General features: G+C 34.2%; 2 protein-coding genes across 2 annotated transcripts in view; one reads left to right on the forward strand and one right to left on the reverse strand.

Moving 5' to 3' along the window:
- The window catches only part of LOC142344128 (mitochondrial ubiquitin ligase activator of nfkb 1-A-like), a 145648-nt gene that overhangs the window by 63616 nt on the left and 59345 nt on the right, over window positions 1–22687 (forward strand). The window lies entirely within an intron of this gene.
- LOC142344739 (angiotensin-converting enzyme-like) overlaps window positions 1–22687 on the reverse strand; it is a 60523-nt gene that overhangs the window by 4830 nt on the left and 33006 nt on the right. Inside the window, exons 5-9 of the mRNA XM_075396631.1 lie at window positions 22485–22604; window positions 15178–15428; window positions 5222–5392; window positions 1935–2100; window positions 87–373 (exon numbers count right to left, since the gene is read on the reverse strand). Of these exons, the coding sequence (XP_075252746.1) occupies window positions 87–373; window positions 1935–2100; window positions 5222–5392; window positions 15178–15428; window positions 22485–22604 (995 nt within the window). The remainder of the gene's footprint in view (window positions 1–86; window positions 374–1934; window positions 2101–5221; window positions 5393–15177; window positions 15429–22484; window positions 22605–22687) is intronic.

Consider the following 22687-nt stretch of genomic DNA (forward strand, 5'->3'; position numbering starts at 1 on the left):
ACCATTATAAATGTGACGAAATATCAATTATAAAGGTGGATGGTCATATTGGATCTACGAGTCATAATCTAGAGGTAATAATCTACCTGATATTTGTGGACCAAATGCCACCAATGTTTATTAAGTTGGTCATCGTCGACTTTCTTTTGAAAGAAATCAAAATTCCACTTGTCGATGATGTAAGAGAAGAAAACGAGAGGGACTTTGTCAAGTGCAGACAGCATAAGTTGATTCATAGTCATCATTTCACGGTTGCTATTGTTGCTATCTTTTGGATCGTCCAGAAGTCCCACCCCAATCAAGTGATCTAATCCAGTTGTTGCCAACAGGGCTATTGTGTCTCCTACAGCTTCGTGGAATGCTGGACTCGCACCTATATTGTTTTAAGTTTTGAGTCGATAGTTGTCAAAAGATCTTGGGGGGGGGGGGGGGGGTCTTGCAAATTTTGCACAGCTATGAGGGCAACTGTGTTCTAAAAAGAAACCCAAATTCTTTTACTAATGGAATTCGAATTATGACTTGATTGACTTTAAATTCTCTAAAATTGCTCTCAAACTAAGTGTATTAAGTGCTCTCAAACGAAGTTTGTAGCAATTATATTAGTCCGGCTGATCTTTTTATGCGATTTTTTGTGCTACCGACTTTTCCTCTGACATTTATTTGTCTGGCGATTTGACTTTTCCTCTTTAAAACGGGTAAAAAGGTAAAATCTGGAGGGCATTAAGTTTCTCTTAGAAGCTTATAGTTTACTAGTCTGTACAATGCTATTCACCGAAACAGTTTGCGGAGCATACATTCATGGTGTGAAGGGCGGTTCTTAAAGTTTTACCCCCGCTCGTTCGAACCAACATACACACACACTTCGTTCCCCTTCACCTCATTTCACCTGTAACCCCGCACGCTCGACCCCTCCTCTCATCCCCCCTTCACCGCTCAATCCCACCCCTCAGTAAAACTAAAGCTTGCCCCGGCTAAGCGTCAGCTAGCTACTGACGAAGTCAACCGCTCGGCAGTCGTTTGAGAGCTTTTCGCCCGACGTTCGTCGGTTATGTTATGATTAGCATTCAATGTTTCTGTATTCGCGCAATGACGATGAATTTTAGATCAATATTTTACATGGTAAACTTCCACCTCTGTTTTGGGCTATTTTAAATAACATTTCCTACTCTTTTTCGTTTATATCAGTGACTCAGAGGTTTATTGAGTATTGTACAAGTTCCAGAAACTGGAAAGTGGTGCTGCGGAGAAAATTGTGGTTAAACTTTGCTCCGTTAAACTTGATTATAGTTGAATTAGTTCAAGAGAGTATCTCTATGGTGAGAAACGGATTAATTTATCACGCCGATCGGATTTCATATGACTCCAATAACATATAGTAACTTAGTGAAAGCTAACAGTAGCATTACTAGCACTGCGAGATGACATAAAAATTATCCTTAAAATATGGTAAGCTTGATCATACTTTCATTATTTCTGCAAAAATCGATTTTGTTAATTGAATGGACAGCAGTTACGTAAAATCGATTTATTTGACGAAGTATTGTCACTGTTTTCAACTAAGTCTCAAATTACAAAATGTACCATTTGCATCGCAACAACTGAGTTTTTTAAATAAGATTTTAGTTTTATTGAGATTTTTCTGTTTTTTGGAATATTTAGCAATTGGAAACCTTCCGTTTGTGATTATGCGGAAGGAACTTCGAAAATTTTCAGGAAAATGCTCCTCCAAAACGGGCTGCTCAATGTTTAACATGTAAAATGATGTTTTAAAATTTACTTCTGATAACCAATGTATTTAAACTTGAACTGTATATATGCAGGGAAGATTGGGGAAAAGTAGACGATTAACAGCTGTATAGTGTATAGACGATTAACAGCTGTATAGTGTATAGACGATTAACAGCTGTGTAGTGTGAAAGGAAGAGTAAGTGTACCAGAGTAGTATATGTGGGACTGTTTGGCGTATGCGAGGTAGTAGTGTATGTGACCCATCTCGTGATGTATCGTGAACAGACTGTCTGCGTCTGTGTTCCCACACATCTCTATTCTGACGTCATCACGGGGCACGTACATCGCATGCGCTGTACCGTGACAGTCAACCTGGACAAAAATTTGTGCTATTTATATTTTTTTCTTAAAGAAAATTTGTACCTGTTGTTTAGCTTTTTTACTTCCCATGAGTTCTTAGTTCTTTTGAGCTATTTTTATCTTTTTAATCAGTTGAAATTAATTGCGAGTACTAATTCATGTTAGCTCACTCGAAGAATTTACTTTCAATCAATTGTGTTAACTCTTTCTCAAAAAACAAGTGTTACAATGCTTCTCTGTTATCTTTTGAAGTGTATCCGCAACTCCAACGCTCAAACTAAATTCCAGCAAGTTTTCGGTAAGATTGTACAGAAACAGCTGTACTAAATTGTACAGAAACGGGAGTATTGGGTTGATAATGATGAAAAACATTCAAATTTCTTGCACATTTTTATTTTTTCCATTAATACAGTATTTCATAGCTAGCTTTATACGATTTCATAGCTCGCTGCAAATGTCATTGATCTGATTGTTCCAACTCTCTAATTTCATTTGAGGTTTAAGAAAATTATACCATCCTTTTTTTCTGAGGCAATTTTTGCCGATTGGTATCTTCTGCGTTGAAATACGAAAGTTTTAACATTTTAAAGCTCTTGAAAAACGGAATCCATTGGTAGAGAAATTCTAATTTTTCTATTTCTCGAGGAAAGAATAGGATTGAAAGTTTTAAAGTAACTTTTTTTTCTTTCTCCTTGGTACACTATTAATTATTCTACAATCTGAAATGTTTACCTGCAATAGAGTTTATAATCAATGCATTTATTTATTTCATAGGATATAGTTCAATAGTTAAAAACCGAATAAATGGAGAAAAACAGATATGGTAAATAAGGTAAAAAAAACAGTTCATGTGATTGAATTCAATTCATTTTCTCTTAATTTGCGATTATGTTCTGCAGAGTTAATACTAGTAAAAACTGTAAGATGTTTTGCTTTTCAGAAGGTTCAGTTTGAAACATTAGGACGTTTTTGGAAATACTGTATTGCGTTTTTCAATTAAAATGAAAATGAAATCAAGCCTAAACCAGAATACCGTGCAAGTTTTACTTTTTATTATACCAGCCATTGTAATCGGTACAAACTCTCTGTGGTTACTACTCTTTCGAAGTGAAGCTGATCTAAATGTCAATCTCTCGGAACGAATTAGAAGTTTTGCAGAAAATATGTTTCTGTATCTCAACAATAACTTTGTCCATTTTTTTAACTTTGCCCAATAACTTTGACAATTTAACAATAACTTTGTCCATTTTTAGAAAAGTTTTTAAGGTAGGCTATTCTGCTCGATTGGACTCTGTCATATCGTGTCTCTTAAACAAAAGTCCAGTGAATCTTTTGCATGTTTTTTAAGAGTAGAAGAAGTAGGATAGCAAACAAATCTATGTAGTCATAACTTTGTAAAAATCAAACTTTTTTGATAATCTTTGCAATCAAATTGCATTCGTCCTGTTTTTTTTGTTCAATTTCTATAAATTACAGAAAACAGAATACAGTTTTTTGGCCTAGGTAAAAAATAAGTTAAGCGTTTGGCAACGAATTCGGCTAAATGATAGAAAGCAGATTTTGATATGCATTATTTACTTGACTTTGTTTTTTTTTCAACTTTAATCTACGACTGGAAAAAATTGTTAATCGGAACTTTCTATGTGGCTCAATAGATAGTTGCTAGATGCATCGGAGCACCAAAGTTTGTGCATGCCACGCTGTTATCAAATATCAGATATATTATTGATCAAATCGCCTTAAATTTTTTTGTAGTATCCGCAAGCAAAAATTTAATTGCTTTTCCTAATTGTTTTCCTTATTTTTTTGACAAAACTATTTGTTTTATTCAGCGCATCGTTTTAGCTCTATTAAACTGTTAGATGATCAGATTTCAATTATTGCAGAAAAAATTAAGCGAAATCTATTTTTTCACAGTGCCTTGCATAACTAGTCTAGGTAAAAAAATTAAGTTAAGCGCTAGTCTATTTAGAGAAGCTGTGACGAGTCTACTTTTTCAAGAATGATAAACATCATCATTTCTCTACATCAACTATCTCTACAATGTTTTAAAAGTTATGTCAAATTATACTTATTTTTTGTCTTAGTTTTATCTTTACATAGCTCGAAAAAATATTGGGAAAATATTATGCTGCTTTTTCGTCATTTAATCCGAAAAAAATGCGAAAAAGTTGTCATTTGTGAGGTTCTTTTGTTCTCATTTTAAGATTGCTCCAATTAACTTTTATGAATTGAACAATCATAAATACTATTATTCGATGTTTCATGAGCTTGCTGACGTTCTTATACAAATTTCTACAGTGAAAAGATTGATCTTTTAAAATTGACAAAAGAAAAACCAGCTTAGCAGATAGTAACCTTGCTAGCTAAATTGGGTCCAAGCAACAACAGTTCTTCTGTCATAGTTTATTTGATTATTTATTGCTCTCAAACGAAGTTTGTAGCAATTGTAGTGCTGTCGGTCTTTTATATGCGATTTTTCGCTTGACCGATTTTTTGTCTGACCAATTTGACTTTTCGACCTCAAAAACAGGATAAACAGGCAGCTCCCAGCGGGCATTTAGTGCTCTTAGAGCCTTTCAGCTCTTTAGTCTCCAAGTATGCGGTTCACAGAAACTGTATTGGAGACTTATAGTGTGAAGGGCGTTTCTTAGATGTTGACCCCCTCCCCAACAGCCCCTCCCCCACATCAGCCCCCTCACTTGACCCCCAATCCTCGCCCCTGCACATCGTTCAGGCTGTAAGGGTCCCGTACAGCCATAGATCCCCCGGTGCACCCCCCGCTACGCTCACCTCACGCCCCCTTCAATTAAGCTAAAGCTATCCTCACTAAACCGTAGCTAGCTACTGACGAAGGCAACCGGTTGTTTGAGAGCAATTCTCCCGACGTTAGTCGGTTGTTTCTTTGCTCAACGAGTTTCCAATGAGATCTTAACAAATTTTAGTGCTAAATACATCGTGTGAACAATTTTGTCCCAACAGAAACTGCCTTGATTTGCAGTTCATCCACTGATATGAATTTGAATGCAATGATTTTACGATTCCATATAACGATTTTTCCCGAAAAAAGGGGTATCCATAAATACTTAAAACGTTCCCATGAATGATTTGATAGAGTTGCAAATTTGCTCACTTTTTTGCCTTCAGGACCGTCGTTTTCCATGAATATCGATTTTTTATAGAACGAAGCTGGCAATGGGGGGAAGCCGATGGACTGGTAGTATTGATCTGCCATCTCAACCACCTTCGTGAAGTTCTCCCCGAACTTTTCCTTCAGTTTGGGCTCTAAGTCAACTCGATTGCCCTGAAATAGTTTTAGATTTCTGATAACACATTTGGAATCAGTGCACAATTCAGGTTCTAATAGTCCGGCTATTCATCAACGTCTTATTGGCAGATAGATGAGTATCAGAAATTTTTCATTACATAAAATTAACATTGTTTTAAAAACTTGTTTGTTGTTTTCTTTTAACTGTTCACATTCATGCCATGTCTAAATGTACCACATTGGTCATTATACCACAGACGATGTCTGTTATCTAAGTTCGGACAAAATTCCGCTTTGTATGCGAGGTAATATTCTTCAGGTTTAAATAAAACCCAAATATATATGTGGCCTTTAAGTTGCAGTATTTGTTAACGAAGGCAAAAAGCTTTTTTTCTTACTGCAATTAATAGTTCTTAGATGTCCAAAAATATGATCCGTCATTGTTATCACAATGTTTTTATCGCCATCGGGAAGTTATTTTAACTCCGAGGTGAAACCGAACTATTATCATTACTTTGAGAAAGCGTCATCAATCGCGTGGTAATGTTTTTAGTTAACCCACGTAAACAACACAATGAGTGGAGTTTTGCATGATTAATTTGTAAGAGAGAGAAGTTCCGCCACTCTTTTTAACCACTTTTTCATATAGCATCTGTGACAAGAGTTTCGTACTATAGTCGGAAGCGCAGTTTGTGCCAGTGACATTTGCGAAAGTGATTTTGGGGGATAACAATTTATTGCATCGATAGGATATTCAACTAGTATCATTGCAACGGGGTTGATTAAGTATAGGTTACATTAATTCTATGATGGTCACATTACCTGCCGTAAGCTACCTGAAGAACTGTTTTTGAGATTTTGAGCCTATTTTCCTAATATTTCGTCACTGCGGTCCATTTTCTTCACTGTTTTTGAGTTTGAACGCTAATGACGTCCACACCGGAAATGGTTCCGAAATATTGAAAAATTTCCCCTAATTTCTTCAAATAAAGAACTCATTTCCCCAGATGAATTAACTAAATCCCGCGGTTTAAAATGTTATTAGCCAGCTGAGCACTGAATTTCACCAAAAAATTACTCAAAATCGATTTGATTCCTTAGTACTAGAACATGGAGGCTCGTTAATGTGCGTTCGCACATGATGTTCCGACTCGACCTCATCTACATTTTTGACTTAATTGTCAACCAAATGAAGAGATAACTAAAATAGATGTTTGAGTTTTAAAAAAATCGTTTCACACCCAAACTACTAATTGAATTACATAATGCCATGCCTCATTACAGCGCTCACAAGATATGCCAATAAAAACAAACAAAATAAGCAAAACTAAAAAAATTAACGGCAAAAACTCAATATCTAAATGTAAAAGCACCTAGTAAACAACAGCAAAATGCAATCAGATCAAACCTTAACTACACAAATTTACTTTTTCCCCTCACTAAACAGCAGATGTAAGTTTTTTTAATAAGACTAGGTAACAAGTTGACAAAGAAAACAAACAATGAGGCGAAATTCAAAAATTAATCAACCTTTTTCAAACAAAGAAATTCAAGTCTTAATAATCATTAGCTTTTAACTAAATAATCCTTCATAAATTATAAAAAGTTATTAGAAAACCAAAAGGACTTGCCTTTGGTTAAACTAAGCCATAGAAACGAACTAAAGAAAAACTCAATAAATTACAAACGATTTGCGAAAACAAACTATTGCTACCATTAAAATCATTGGCTATTATCTGAATATTATGTATTTTTAATTCAATTGTTGTTTCTACTTATTCAATTGAAGGATGTATACTGAGAGATTAAAGAAGTTTACTTGGGCCACATAACAAAAACTGAAAAGTTTGAAAAATATTTGAAAACGTATATCATAAACTTTAAGAATAATCGCTATAAACTGAGTGCTTTCGGTAACATCATTCATGCAATCCTCAATTACAAGCTTATGGGACCTGTCAGCAATTTGGGGCTACCTAAAGATCAAAAACAGACAAAAACAGCAAATTCAGGAATAAAAATTGAGCGAGAATTGTCGCAGGCATCAAAAAAGTGAACTTTTCACTAAAAACTTTTATTTTCATTTGATTTTCAAGAGCAACGGGATTTCTCTTCTTTATCGATATAACTTCAAAAAATCAACAAATATCAACAAATAAATTAGAACCAAAAAATTTTCGAAGAAATTCGTTTTATCAACGCCATTAAATTCATAAGCTTTCAACGGAAGCCAGTAAATACGCTGACTTATGCCTTGACGGGGCAACAAGTTTGTTTGCAATTAATATTTCATCAATATGACCTTAAGACAAGTTATTGACTATGAAAACAACAACAAAGACAGGCAAAAACCAAATGTTCAGTAGAGAAGTGCCAGAAGAAAGTGTCGAAGCAATTTAAATCATAAGCTCTTCTCTCAAACCGTTATCTATGGTCCGTTGAACGGATTCCCTGAACCAATGGGAACTGTCAGTAATAGGATAATGTGACAAGATTTCAAAAGGATCGAAGAAAAAGTAAAGGTACCCAAAAACTTTTTAAAAATATATGAAATTTCATGGCATTAAGGTTATAAAACGAATAGGTCGAAGATAAAACCGCCAACCAGATTATTTTGGCTGCAGTTGAAAAAAAGGTATTCTCTTATTACTTAAACTAACTAACAGTTCACGAAAAAAAGTTTAGGATTGGTTAATCGCTCAGATATAACCCAATGGGATAAAAAGATGTTTGTCATGCATAGATAATTAAGACGACATCACAATAAGTCTGACTATGAAAACAACGACAAAAATAGGCAAAAATCAAAATTCAGTAGAAAAGTGCGAGAAGAAAATAACGAAGCCAATTAAATCGTTAGCTTTTCTCTGAAAACTTTATCTGTGATCCACTCAACATCATCTCTAAGCCATTGGGATTAGAATAATATTTGGATAATGTGTATAACATTTGGATAATGTGATGAGAGTTCAAAAGTAACCAATAATACAAAAATATCCAAAAAATTTTAAAAAAAGAATTTGGAATCTTGTGTCATTGAAGTCATATAACCATTAGTTAGAAGATTAAACCGCTAACCAGATTAATAATATTTGCAGTAGAAAGCAAGTAGGTCCTGTCAATACTGAAACTGACTAACGGTTGAGAAAAAGGTTTAAGATTGGTTAATGTTCAAAAAAAATTTCGAAAAATTATCTTTAAAGTTTTAACAGCCATTAATAGCTTTCAACGGAACTCATTTAATACGCTCAAATAAGCCCCGATGGGAGTACAGGGTTGTTTGTCATGCATAGGTTATCAATAAGACATCACAATAAGTCTTATGACTATGAAAACAACAACAAAACAGGCGAAAACCAAAAATTCAGTAGAAAACTGCGCGAAGAAAGTGTCGAAGCCATTTAAACAAAAAGCTTTACTATAAAAACTTTATCTGTGATTCACTGACTGTCTTCTTTAAGCCAATGGAAGCTATCAATATTTGGATAATGTGATAACATTTCAAAATTAACCAATAATACGAAAATTTCCAAAATTTTTTAAAAAATTTTTGAAATCTTTTGTCATTGAAATCATATAAACAATAGTTAGAAGATAAATCCACCACCGCGATTAGTTTTAGTTGCAGTAGAAAGCAAATAAGTCCTGTCAATACTGAGACTGACTAACAGTTTACGAAAAAATTAAGATTGGTTAATGTTCAAAAAATTTTTTGAAAAATTATCTTTAAAGTCTTAACAGCCATTAAATTCAATAGCTTCCAACGGAATTCAATAAGTACGCTCAGATATAACCCAATGGGAATAAAAGGATGTTTGTCATGCTTAGATAATCATTAAGACATCACAATAAGTCTTATGACTATGAGAACAACAACAAAAACATGCAAATATCAAAATTCAGTAGAAAAGTGCTAGAAAGTGTCGAAGCAATTTAAATCATAAGCTCTTCTCTTAACCCTTTATCTATGATCCGTTGAACGTCTTCCTTGAACCAATGGGAACTTTCAGTAATAGGATAATGTGACAAGATTTCAAAAGGATCCGAAAATAAGAAAAGGTACCCGAAAAAAAATATGAAATCTCGTTGCATGGAAGTTGTAAAACTAATAGGTAGAAGATAAAACCGCTAACCAGATTAAGTTTGGCTGTAGTAGAAAAAGTTATTCTCTCAGTACTGAAACTATCGAAAATAAAAGTTTAGGATTGGTTAATGTTCAAAATTTTTTTTCGAAAATTTATATAAAGTCTTAACAGCCATTAGCTGTCCACTCAAAGTACTAGATATGTTCACTTAAAGCTCAATACGGAACATATTGCACTGTAAGCCAATGATTCCATGCCATGGGACTCCGAAAAAATTATTAAAAGCTCAAAAAGAAAATCAAAATTTTATTTAAAATTACGCAAGAACTCAGAGTCAAAGCCAAAAAAACATGAGCAATTCCATAAAAACGTTTATTTGATTCATCGGGCTTCATTTGACTGTAATGGAGGTTTGTCATTAAGGGAAGTTCGATATCAAAAGTGAATTTTCTCTAGGTGACTTAAAAAAGCAAAAAGAAGAAAAATTTTATAAAACATAGCTGGCAGATTGCCAGAAAATAGCCGCAATAGATTAAAAAATTAGACCAAAAAAATTAGTCTTTTCATTGAAGGCTGATCTGTTAAATTTTGATTAAAAATCTGTATAAGTTATTGCTGCCTCTATTAGCTGATCTCAAATAGCCTTCATTTAGAGTGACACACACCCATTTGACCTTATCTCTTTGAATTAAATTAAATAAAAGTCAATTTCAAAGTGAGGAAGTCATTTTTGAGAGTGAGGTAAGTCAATTGTGACCAAAAATTTAATCACGCGCATGAACAAAAAAACTCGCTCCACTAAGTGCGAAAAATGACGTCACGCATGCAATTCAGTTGAAATTGCATGAACGAATGAACAAAAAGTGGCTGTGGCGTCATATGGTCGTAACAAAAATCATGACGACGAAATAAAAAAAAACCAAGAGAAGGCCAATAATAGCCCCAGCTATCGCTGTGAGGCTATTAAAAAAGAGCTCTCAAATTGAATTCCATTTTTTTATAGTGAACTTCCCTATGAGACCAGAACTAATCTTTTTATTGCCTTTAGTCTATTAGGAACACAAAATTGGTTCATTTTTTGGCGTGGAACTTTATTTTGAAATGCTATTTTTACAGAAAAAATTTCAATTTGAAGAGAAATTACAAAAAAGTGAACAAATATCCCGTGTTCACACAAAAGTTCAATCCTCGATAACTCCTCGAAAAAAATGATACTACTCACATTTCTCTACGATGAATATATCGATCGGTCAAAATTGTCTGAACAAAAAAAACCATTTGGGTATATAGTGGGGTTGGAACAAAAACTAGTTCTCAAAAGTTGAAGACCTAGATTAAGGAGTCAAATATATTAACTAAGGACCAGATTCAGCAGTTTCAATAATTTCATGTCCTTGCAATAATTACGGATTGAAGAAGCAAATTGTAGATTAACACCAACTTACATCATGGCTCAAAGACTCTTTGCTATCTAATTTTGTCTGAACTAATTTTAGCAATTGTAGTTAAATCGATTTTTAGGCTTATTCAGACTGTTCCTGTGGAAAATAGTCCCTGGATATTAGTTTCATCAAAATGGTGTACATTAATAATAATAATACTAGTGGCTAATAGGCTAATAACGGATAATTGTGACGATATTTTGTTACTAGTTTGCAAGATGTTTTAAACTTTCAGTCATTGTTGACAGTTTAGTCCAATTTTGAGGCAGCTTTTCAAATTGTAACGAATTTATTCCAACGCTTATATCCTTAATCTTAAAACATGCGAACGAAAATGAATCGATGCAATTCGAGAATCTTTTTACAGAATCACTTTACTTGCTTGCAACACGCCGCATTTTCTGAGAAGTTCATGGTAGTTTAACTTGTGATTAGGAGTTTCGGGCATTACAATTTTTTGCCTTGTGACATTTTCAAACACACATGCGTTTTTTTAGTACTTTTTTAGCTTCAGAATGTTTTTCAGGTTTCGCCTACCTTTTATGGCTGAACAAGGTCCATTAGGTGCTCCCATTTTTGTCCCCACAAGTTTTTCACAAGGATTGAAGGAATCAGGCCCCTTTCCTTGATCAAATCGGGATGTTTTTCCCTCAATTTATACCTCGCATAAGCGTGAATCTTCTGGTACAGCTCCGTAAAATCGTGAACAATTTTTTCGATTATCTGTATGTATTCATTGAGGTCAACTTCAAATAACTCGGTCCATGCATGAGGCGCACTTAAGTGACCTAAACGTGACACAATTTGATCCCATAAATCTTGAACCCCATCATAAGTTGAATGATTGATTTGTTTGCTATGCCACTCTCGGCTGATTTCGCACTTCATGTGATAGTACATTTCTAAAGATGAAGTAAAAGCATTAAGCTTGGAAATTACCAAAGATATCAAAGTTTGCCACTGTGTGACTCTAATTTGACAAATAGGTGCAAAATAATCAGCTTGTGGAATTGGCTGAACTTTTTTGGCAAATTTAAGTTGTAGTTGACGAAAGAGTTCAGCCAATTTAACAAGCTAACGATTGATTGTTTCACTAAAAAAAGAATTCTTTGTTTGTATTTTTCTTTCAGACGGATAAATAGCTATATTATTCAATTGTCACGAGCAATGTTCGCCGCCATTGTTTTGCTCTTGTCGGTCTTTTTGTCGCGTCTATTCTATTACGGGAACTATTCGTATTGATTTTAGTTTTTTCAGAGATTGTTTTATCTTATGATTTCTTGATAGCTCTCCAGTTTTAGTAATTGCTCTCAAACGAAGTTGTGGCAATTATAGTCCTGTGGTGTTTTTATGGAATTTTTTGATTAACCGACTCTCCGTCTATCCTTTTGACTTTTGTTCCTGAAAAATAGGATAACAGGTAAAGCCTGGAGGGCATTGAGTGCCTGAGCAGCTTTCATAGAGCCTGGAGCCTTACTAGCCTCTAAGTATGCTTTTCAACTGTCAACAAAACTGTTTTGAGGAGACAATTTCATGGCGTCAATGGAGGTCCTTAATCTTAAATGTTTGAACCCCCTCAGTCACACCCGACTACACTTGTCCCTCCTAATGATAGCATCCCTAATGACGGAAGCCAACCCCTCACCGGTCGTTTGAGAGGAATTCGCCCGACGTTAGTCGGTTATGTTGAGTTAGTTCGCTCGTAATCGACGTTCTTTTTTCACTACAAGTCAAGAGAAAAATGGCGTAATCTGATTGAATTTATTGACGTACCTCTTAAATAGCAGTACGAGCTAAGTTTTCCATTATTAATGTTCAATAATTAACTCTCCCGTAATGAATCGGAAATAATTTTTTTCGCACATTGGACTATACTGAAGGTTGGCACCCACTAACAATGGCTTAACTGTTTTTGTATAACGTTTTTTCAATTCATTAATACATTTGAAGGGCAGTTGTTTAATTAATTGCTCTCAAAAGATGTATAGCAACTGTATTGATCCAGTAGTCTTTCATTTGACTGCAATGGAGGTTTGCCATTAAGGGAACATTGATATGAAACGTGACTTGTCTCTAGGTGACTTAAAAAAGCATTTTAAATCATAAGCTCTGCTCTGAAAACTTTATCTATGATCCGTTGAACGTCTTCCCTGAACCAATGGGAACTATGAGTAATATGATAGTGACAAGATTTCAAAAGGATCGGAGAAAAAGAAAAGGTACCCAAAAACTTTTAAAAAATATATGAAATCTCATGGCATTGAGGTTATAAAGCAAATAGTTCGAAGATAAAACCGCCAACCAGATTATTTTGGCTGCAGTTGAAAAAAAGGTATTCTCTTATTACTTAAACTAACTAACAGTTCACGAAAAAAAGTTTAGGATTGGGTAATCGCTCAGATATAACCCAATGGGATAAAAAGATTTTTGTCATGCATAAATAATTAAGACGACATCACAATAAGTCTGACTATGAAAACAACGACAAAAACAGGCAAAAATCAAAATTCAGTAGAAAAGTGCGAGAAGAAAATAACGAAGCCAATTAAATCGTTAGCTTTTTTCTGAAAACTTTATCTGTGATCCACTCAACATCATCTCTAAGCCATTGGGATTAGAATAATATTTGGATAATGTGTATAATATTTGGATAATGTGATGAGAGTTCAAAAGTAACCAATAATACAAAAATATCCAAAAAATTTTAAAAAAAGAATTTGGAATCTTGTGTCATTGAAGTCATATAACCATTAGTTAGAAGATTAAACCGCTAACCAGATTAATAATATTTGCAGTAGAAAGCAAGTAGGTCCTGTCAATACTGAAACTGACTAACAGTTTACGAAAAAATTAAGATTGGTTAATGTTCAAAAATTTTTTTGAAAAATTATCTTTAAAGTCTTAACAGCCATTAAATTCAATAGCCTTCAACGGAATTCAATAAGTACGCTCAGATATAACCCAATGGGAATAAAAGGATGTTTGTCATGCTTAGATAATCATTAAGACATCACAATAAGTCTTATGACTATGAGAACAACAACAAAAACATGCAAATATCAAAATTCAGTAGAAAAGTGCTAGAAAGTGTCGAAGCAATTTAAATCATAAGCTCTTCTCTTAACCCTTTATCTATGATCCGTTGAACGTCTTCCTTGAACCAATGGGAACTTTCAGTAATAGGATAATGTGGCAAGATTTCAAAAGGATCCGAAAATAAGAAAAGGTACCCGAAAAAAAATATGAAATCTCGTTGCATGGAAGTTGTAAAACTAATAGGTAGAAGATAAAACCGCTAACCAGATTAAGTTTGGCTGTAGTAGAAAAAGTTATTCTCTCAGTACTGAAACTATCGAAAATAAAAGTTTAGGATTGGTTAATGTTCAAAATTTTTTTTCGAAAATTTATATAAAGTCTTAACAGCCATTAGCTGTCCACTCAAAGCACTAGATATGTTCACTTAAAGCTCAATACGGAACATATTGCACTGTAAGCCAGTGATTCCATGCCATAGGACTCCGAAAAAATTAGTAAAAGCTCAAAAAGAAAATCAAAATTTCATTTAAAATTACGCAAGAACTCAGAGTCAAAGCCAAAAAAACATGTGGGGTTGGAACAAAAACTAGTTCTCAAAAGTTGAAGACCTAGATTAAGGAGTCAAATATATTAACTAAGGACCAGATTCAGCAGTTTCAATAATTTCATGTCCTTGCAATAATTACGGATTGAAGAAGCAAATTGTAGATTAACACCAACTTACATTATGGCTCAAAGACTCTTTGCTATCTAATTTTGTCTGAACTAATTTTAGCAATTGTAGTTAAATCGATTTTTAGGCTTATTCAGACTGTTCCTGTGGAAAATAGTCCCTGGATATTAGTTTCATCAAAATGGTGTACATTAATAATAATAATACTAGTGGCTAATAGGCTAATAACGGATAATTGTGACGATATTTTGTTACTAGTTTGCAAGATGTTTTAAATTTTCAGTCATTGTTGACAGTTTAGTCCAATTTTGAGGCAGCTTTTCAAATTGTAACGAATTTACTCCAACGCTTATATCCTTAATCTTAAAACATGCGAACGAAAATGAATCGATGCAATTCGAGAATCTTTTTACAGAATCACTTTACTTGCTTGCAACACGCCGCATTTTCTGAGAAGTTCATGGTAGTTTAACTTGTGATTAGGAGTTTCGGGCATTGCAATTTTTTGCCTTGTGACATTTTCAAACACACATGCGTTTTTTTAGTACTTTTTTAGCTTCAGAATGTTTTTCAGGTTTCGCCTACCTTATATGGCTGAACAAGGTCCATTAGGTGCTCCCATTTTTGTCCCCACAAGTTTTTCACAAGGTGTGAAGGAATCAGGCCCCTTTCCTCGATCAAATCGGGATATTTTTCCCTCAATTTATACCTCACATAAGCGTGAATCTTCTGGTACAGCTCCGTAAAATCGTGAACAATTTTTTCGATTATCTGTATGTATTCATTGAGGTCAACTTCAAATAACTCGGTCCATGCATGAGGCGCACTTAAGTGACCTAAACGTGACACAATTTTATCCCATAAATCTTGAACCCCATCATAAGTTGAATGATTGATTTGTTTGCTATGCCACTCTCGGCTGATTTCGCACTTCATGTGATAGTACATTTCTAAAGATGAACTAAAAGCATTAAGCTTGGAAATAACCAAAGATATCAAAGTTTGCCACTGTGTGACTCTAATTTGACAAATATGTGCAAAATAATCAGCTTGTGGAATTGGCTGAACTTTTTTGGCAAATTTAAGTTGTAGTTGACGAAAGAGTTCAGCCAATTTAACAAGCTAACGATTGATTATTTCACTAAAAAAGAATTCTTTGTTTGTATTTTTCTTTCAGACGGATAAATGGCTATATTATTCAATTGTCACGAGCAATGTTCGCCGCCATTGTTTTGCTCTTGTCGGTCTTTTTGTCGCGTCTATTCTATTACGGGAACTATTCGTATTGATTTTAGTTTTTTCAGAGATTGTTTTATCTTATGATTTCTTGATAGCTCTCCAGTTTTAGTAATTGCTCTCAAACGAAGTTGTGGCAATTATAGTCCTGTGGTGTTTTTATGGAATTTTTTGATTAACCGACTCTCCGTCTATCCTTTTGACTTTTGTTCCTGAAAAATAGGATAACAGGTAAAGCCTGGAGGGCATTGAGTGCCTGAGCAGCTTTCATAGAGCCTGGAGCCTTACTAGCCTCTAAGTATGCTTTTCAACTGTCAACAAAACTGTTTTGAGGAGACAATTTCATGGCGTCAATGGAGGTCCTTAATCTTAAATGTTTGAACCCCCTCAGTCACACCCGACTACACTTGTCCCTCCTAATGATAGCATCCCTAATGACGGAAGCCAACCCCTCACCGGTCGTTTGAGAGGAATTCGCCCGACGTTAGTCGGTTATGTTGAGTTAGTTCGCTCGTAATCGACGTTCTTTTTTCACTACAAGTCAAGAGAAAAATGGCGTAATCTGATTGAATTTATTGACGTACCTCTTAAATAGCAGTACGAGCTAAGTTTTCCATTATTAATGTTCAATAATTAACTCTCCCGTAATGAATCGGAAATAATTTTTTTCGCACATTGGACTATACTGAAGGTTGGCACCCACTAACAATGGCTTAACTGTTTTTGTATAACGTTTTTTCAATTCATTAATACATTTGAGTGGCAGTTGTTTAATTAATTGCTCTCAAAAGATGTATAGCAACTGTATTGATCCAGTAGTCATTAAATGCGATATTTCGCTTGATCGATTCTTCGTCGGACGCTTTTTGATCTGCTGAAGACCAGAATGCATTAATTCGCTGAACAGCTCTATAAGAGCCCTACTAGTCTCTAAGTGTACAATTCATCAAAGAAAGCTACTGAGAAGAAATGTAATCATGATATAATGGGCTGTATTTTGAGGTTTGGTCCCACCGCCCTCCATCCCGTTCTTAATTGTCACCTCGCTCTCGGCGTAATAATTGTCACCTCGCTCTTGCAGTGCCTAAGTTCGTTCAATTTTTCAACCAGTCAGAACCGAGTAGAGATTTTTAAATTTACACTATGGTACAAAAACTGTACGTACTCGAGTTTTTAAAAAGCCCCAGAGACATCAAATACTAGAAAAGTTTGAGTGCAAATCAGTTCTCTAGCAAAATTCATTACGTTTTTTCATTGCGTTTTTTTTTTGCTTTTTAAGAATAAACTAGAGGGTTTGTATAATTCTCAAAAAAGTTTCTCGCGAAACCTTAGTCAATTTGACACGTTTTCTTCCAAGTTTTCGCAAAGGACTCTATTTTTGCAATTTCAGTGTAAACTAGAACCTTTAGTTTTTTGAATTTGTAAAAAACAGTTTCCGCTCATTTGATTGTATTGTATCCAAAACATAAGTGATGGCTTGTCCGAACTCACTTTTTTGTATTGTTGTTCCATTTCTTCGAAGAACTCAACAATTCATTCGCTAGAGACGCCCTGAGCCGGTTACTTTTTGGTGTTCTTTTTATTTTTACTAGATCCTGAATTTAAGCTGTTGCTTTTGTTTTTTTTGTTGACATTTCGAATTGCAACAGCGTGGCAAACGACGCTAAACGAACAAAGCAGCTTAACTATCTGTTCTGTGTAAACAGAGAAAATGAAAATGAAATCTCGTTTAAAATTTTGAGATTTCACGCATCTCGTCACACTTTAGCGCAAATGAAACCTTTTCGGCAAAAGTAACTTTTAAAGAGCCCAAATTATGCTGTACGTAGCTTTTTGGTACCATTGTTTAGTATCGGTACCACTATACAGTACCTCTAAGCGAGATAATTATGCGTAAACTATACTAATTGAGCGCCGTGGCCATGCCTCAGTAGAGCATAACGGGCGCGAATGAGAATTAAAGCCGATTATTTCCCTGCTTGGAAAGTCTGAATGGATCACAACTCGACCACACACCATAGATAAAAGTGTGACAAAATCTGATTTCTAAATTTGAACCAATGAGATTACTTGGCCAATCAAATTTAAGCATCCGGCTTTCATTCACAATTCTGATCATTCAGATTTAACTATTAGCAGCACCATGCCTCAGCAGCCACTGAGACTTTATAAATAAAACTATCACAACCGAACATGGAGTCAGTTTGCCTTGGTAATCATTTTCGGCACTTGCAGTTTTTATAAATGTGGACAGATTAAATTGTTATGTTTACTTTTGCATTTAATACATTTGCGCACGTTTGTTTAATAGGTTTATATTTGTGACATTTTCTTCTCTCCTTTCAATTAGTTTATCTGCTAGCTGATAATCTTTCGTTCTGGAATGAAAATTACAGATATGCAAGCATCAAGAATGACGTTTAAAAGTTCTAAAACGTTTACAATATTCTCCAAAAGTTCCAATTTTCAATATTGCATTGCATTTATTTATACCTTACGGCTTTTTGTTTAGTTTCCATCACTGTTTTTCATAAAATTATGAAAATAATGTTGAGAGCATTTTATAGTGGTTAATAGCCGCCGTCAGCCTCTCAAACGGCTATTATTTAGGCGCTCTCCTTTTTACAATTCAAAGAATTTTAATTGTATTGGGGCGCTGTCTTTTTACTATTCAAAGAATGTGAATTGTATTGGGGCGCTGTCTTTTTACCATTCAAAGAATTTTAATTGTATTGGGGAATTTGAATTGAATCTAAATTGTATACTCCTCTTCGAGTCTTTTAACGACTCGAAGAGGAGTATTGCAGAAATCCTTTTTTAAATCAATTTTGTTTGAGTAATTTTTGAAGCGGAAAATGAAACGCATGAAAAAATTTGGAGTGATTTTGGTGCTGAACAAAAGTGAAGAGCTGAGCGAAAAGAAACTGGTTTTTGTTCATTCCGCTGTTTTTGAGAGAGCGAAAATTGATGTGTGAAAAATTTTCTCCAAGCTAGCGAATTTTTTTTGTTCACGTGCGGCTTTTAAAAGCAGTTTTCGTGTAAGTTTTGATAGTTATGAGGTTTGATTGTGATATTGTATTAGTTTCATGCTTGTTTTCATAGGAATTGAAGGTTTCAAGTGGTTAATTTGATTTTCAATACCCTAGTATGACTTGCCCGTTGTTTTGCGAGCTTTTCATTGCTCTAATTTCGAAGGATTCTCATTCGGCTTTATGTTTCCTTGTACTATTAAAACAACTCTTTAATTTTTTATAGTTTTTTGTTCAATTTGTTTTTGAATGCCGTTACTATTCTTCCTTAATTTATTATCGCATTTGTAGAAATTTAGGGTTCACAATAGTTGTTCTGGTTTTTTAGTCATAATTATGGAAAATTTTCTCCTTCGAGTTGTTTTCGCAATTCTTCCGGCTATGTTCTTTTTAAGGTCTGTGCACACATTTTTATGATTTTTGAAGTCAAATTGGAGTAGTTATTTTGGTCACGCCGAAACAGCAAGTGGAGCGAAAAAGCAGGTGATTTTGCGGCGTGAAATTTTTTCGCTCTAATTTTAAAGTAGTGTGAGAAAACGGTGTTTGAACAAAAATTCGCTTTCTCGCGATTGGTTTTTTGTTCACATGCGGCAATTTCACTTAAATTTTTAGTGTTTTTCCAATTTTTTGGATTGAATTTTTTTCTAATTGGTTTTCTCAATCCATTCACGGCTCATTTGAGGCCTAGGTTTTTGTTTGAACTAATTTTTTATTTCTCGCTAGTGGTTTTTTTGTTCACATGCAGCATTTCGACATTGATTTTCTGTTTTTTTCTTAGTTCTATGATCTGAGTTTTTTAAAGTGGTTTTCTCAATTCACTCCTAGTCCATTCTAGGTATAGTTTTCTGTTTAGTCAATGAAAGTTCTTTCAATTGTACGTCAGGACTTGTCCTGCTATGTTTCTTTGTTTTTTATGAGAAAGTTTCAAATAGTTAATTTGATTTTTAATGCTAATTTGGAATTTGGAGGTTTTTGATCAGTTTTGCTGATTTTTAGACAAAATTTAATGATTTTTCACCTGTTAGTTTTGTTTTACTGCTTTAAATGGGATTTGAATAGAAGCTGTTTACTTAAGAAACTTTCAGATACCAATTGACTAAAGTTTTGTTGGTATAAATCGATTTTTTTAGTAAAAATGATTTGTACAATGAAAGTTTTTTGAATTGTACGTCAGGACTTGTCCTGCTATGTTTCTTTGTTTTTTTTAGATCTGTTCACACATTTTCATGATATTTGAAGTCAATTGGAGAAGTGATTTTGGTCACGCCGAAACAGGAAATGGAGCGAAAAAGCGAGTGGTTTTGCGGCGTGAAATTTATTCGCTCTAATTTTAAAGTAGCGTGAGAAAACGGTGTTCGAACAAAAATCCGCTCTCTCGCTAGTGGTTTTTTTGTTCACATGCATTTTCACTTTGATTTTTACTGTTTTTCGAATTTTTGTATTGGATTTTTTCTAAATAGTTTTTCCAATCCACTCTCTGTTCATTCTAGGCCTAGTTTTTTTTGTCTGAACCAATTTTTTTTCTCGCAAATGGTTTTTTGTTCAAATGCGGAATTTTGACATTGATTTACAGTTTTTGTTTTAATTTTTTTTAGCTGATTGTTTGAAAATGATCTTCCCAATTCACTCATAGTGCGTTCTATGTCTATTTGTTGTTTGGTCAATGAAAATTCGTTGAATTGTACGTCAGGACTTGTCCTGCTATGTTTTTTAATTCGCTTTACCTTTTGATCACTTTTTTGGTTTCACATAAGTCACGATTTTCACGTTTGACTTTCATTTTTCCTCACTCACTGTTTCAACTGAATGGATTTTACATTCTTCTACGCATTGAATTATGCAATGTAGTGAACACAGTCAAGGTCAAAAGAGCAAAATCAAAAGAAACGGGATAAACCGATGGAGCCCTGCCTTTAAATCATAGTGCGTTAGGGTATCAAAGTTCATAAGGCGATTGCTAGCATTAGTATTAAGTTTAAGACCCTTCAGTTTAGAAGCTGAAGTAAGTATGGGTTTAGAATCTAACTGAAACTGCACACTGAGTTAGAACAATTTTTTTTTAACTTAGGGAAAAATTTTGTCAATTTCAATCTCTTTTTTCTTCTATTTCAATCTAGATGCGCGTCGAGCACGTCAACGGCGGTTATTTTCCAGCAATCTTCCGGCTATGTTAAATATTCTGACCTATTTCTAAGCGATTAATCTATTGGCTCTGAGAGATTTTTACAATGAAAAGTATTGGGATCTTATTGGAGCGCTGTACCGTATTTGTTTACGACTCGAAGAGGCGTTATTGTTCTCTGTTCTGTTTTTGTGAGCGAGCAAAAAACCAGAAGTTCAGGGAAAGAACAAAGTTCGTCACTGAATAACGTTGAAGAGCAGAGAGAAGCAGAGTGGTTATTTTGTGCATACCTTCTTTTGAAACAGAGCGGGAAATCAGTGAAAACTTTTTCGCTAAGCCAGTGACCTTTTTTGATCACATCTTATATTTTATTTTTTATGTGGTCTAAAAGATGATTTACGAATAAAGTAATAGTTTTCAGGAAAATTTTGAAGCTTTTTGGTAATTAAAGATAGTTTTTCTCTAATTTGAAGGTTTTTCAATTTTTTTACGGATTTTTAGGCTATTTGAGTTATTTTGGCCCTTTGTTTTGTTCTAGTGCGTTTATAGGAATCTGAATTAATCGTAATGATAGTGGGTATTTTTTGTTGCAAATGAGAGGAAAATTTTTTGTTGCATTTTTATATGGAATTTGTCAGAAAAATAGTGAGAAAGTTATTAACATTTTCTTCAATTTTGTTTGTGAGCTTTTTATGGCTTGCCTAAATTTGTAAGAGCACTGTTATAGTCTCGATTGCATGGAACAAAGTTTTTGTTTTCCTGTGTTCTTATACTCTACGGAAAGGTGATTGAATTTTCCTCAAGTTTCTCCAGTTAATTTACTATTTGGCCTATTTTTCTTCTGTTATTTGTTTTACTATTGCTATTTTTTCCACTTTGAGGTCTTTTGCCAGTCTATACTAGTGACTCAATAGACCTTTTTTGGGGCAAAGACGACTCCAATTCGTTTCCGGAATTCTTCCTTAATGATTTTTAAAGATCTTCTTTTTGAAGTCACATTTGAGTGAGCACACTGACACTGGAATTGGAGCGAAAAAGCGAGTGGTTCTGTTACGTTAAATTTTTTCACTCTAATTTATAAGCAGAGTTTAAAAACTGCGTTTGAACAAAAAATTGATTTTTCGGTCTTTATTTTTTGTTCAGAAGCAGCAATTTAACTTCTGATTCTCTTGTTTTTCGAGTTTTTTCGGTTTCGTTTTCTAAATGGTTTTTCAAGTCTATTCCTAGTCCTATCTGGTTGTAGTTTTTGTTTAGAATTGTTTTTCGCTTAGTATAGCTTCTTTTTACACAATTTTCTATGAATTTGAGCGAAACCGAGCCATGTGGCTGATAAAAGCAGGAATATAGCTACTTCTTTTTTTCTGTTTAACAGATTGACTTAAATTGGCCTATTTTATAATTTTTCTCATCAAAGACTGATGGATATTTGATTGTTCAAAAAGCGCCTAATTCGTTAAAAGATTCTCAGAACTGTTTTTAAGCCCATACAAATATAGATGTCTAACCTGATTCTTTTGCCCATTTGTTCACAATGTCCCGATATTCAATCATGTGTGATCGTAATGTAGGTGCATGTTCATTCCTAAATTCGTACCAGGCTGCTCTCCAAAGGGGTTCATTGTCGTCTAAACCAAAACCTGGGTTTAGTTAATATTGTTTTCGAACTGCAAAGTCTTGTTGTATGTTAATTTTAGAGTAATCAGTGCAC

The sequence above is a fragment of the Convolutriloba macropyga genome, chromosome 8 (genome assembly GCF_964194025.1).
Source record: "Convolutriloba macropyga chromosome 8, txConMacr16.3, whole genome shotgun sequence".
Classification (NCBI taxonomy): domain Eukaryota; kingdom Metazoa; phylum Xenacoelomorpha; order Acoela; family Convolutidae; genus Convolutriloba; species Convolutriloba macropyga.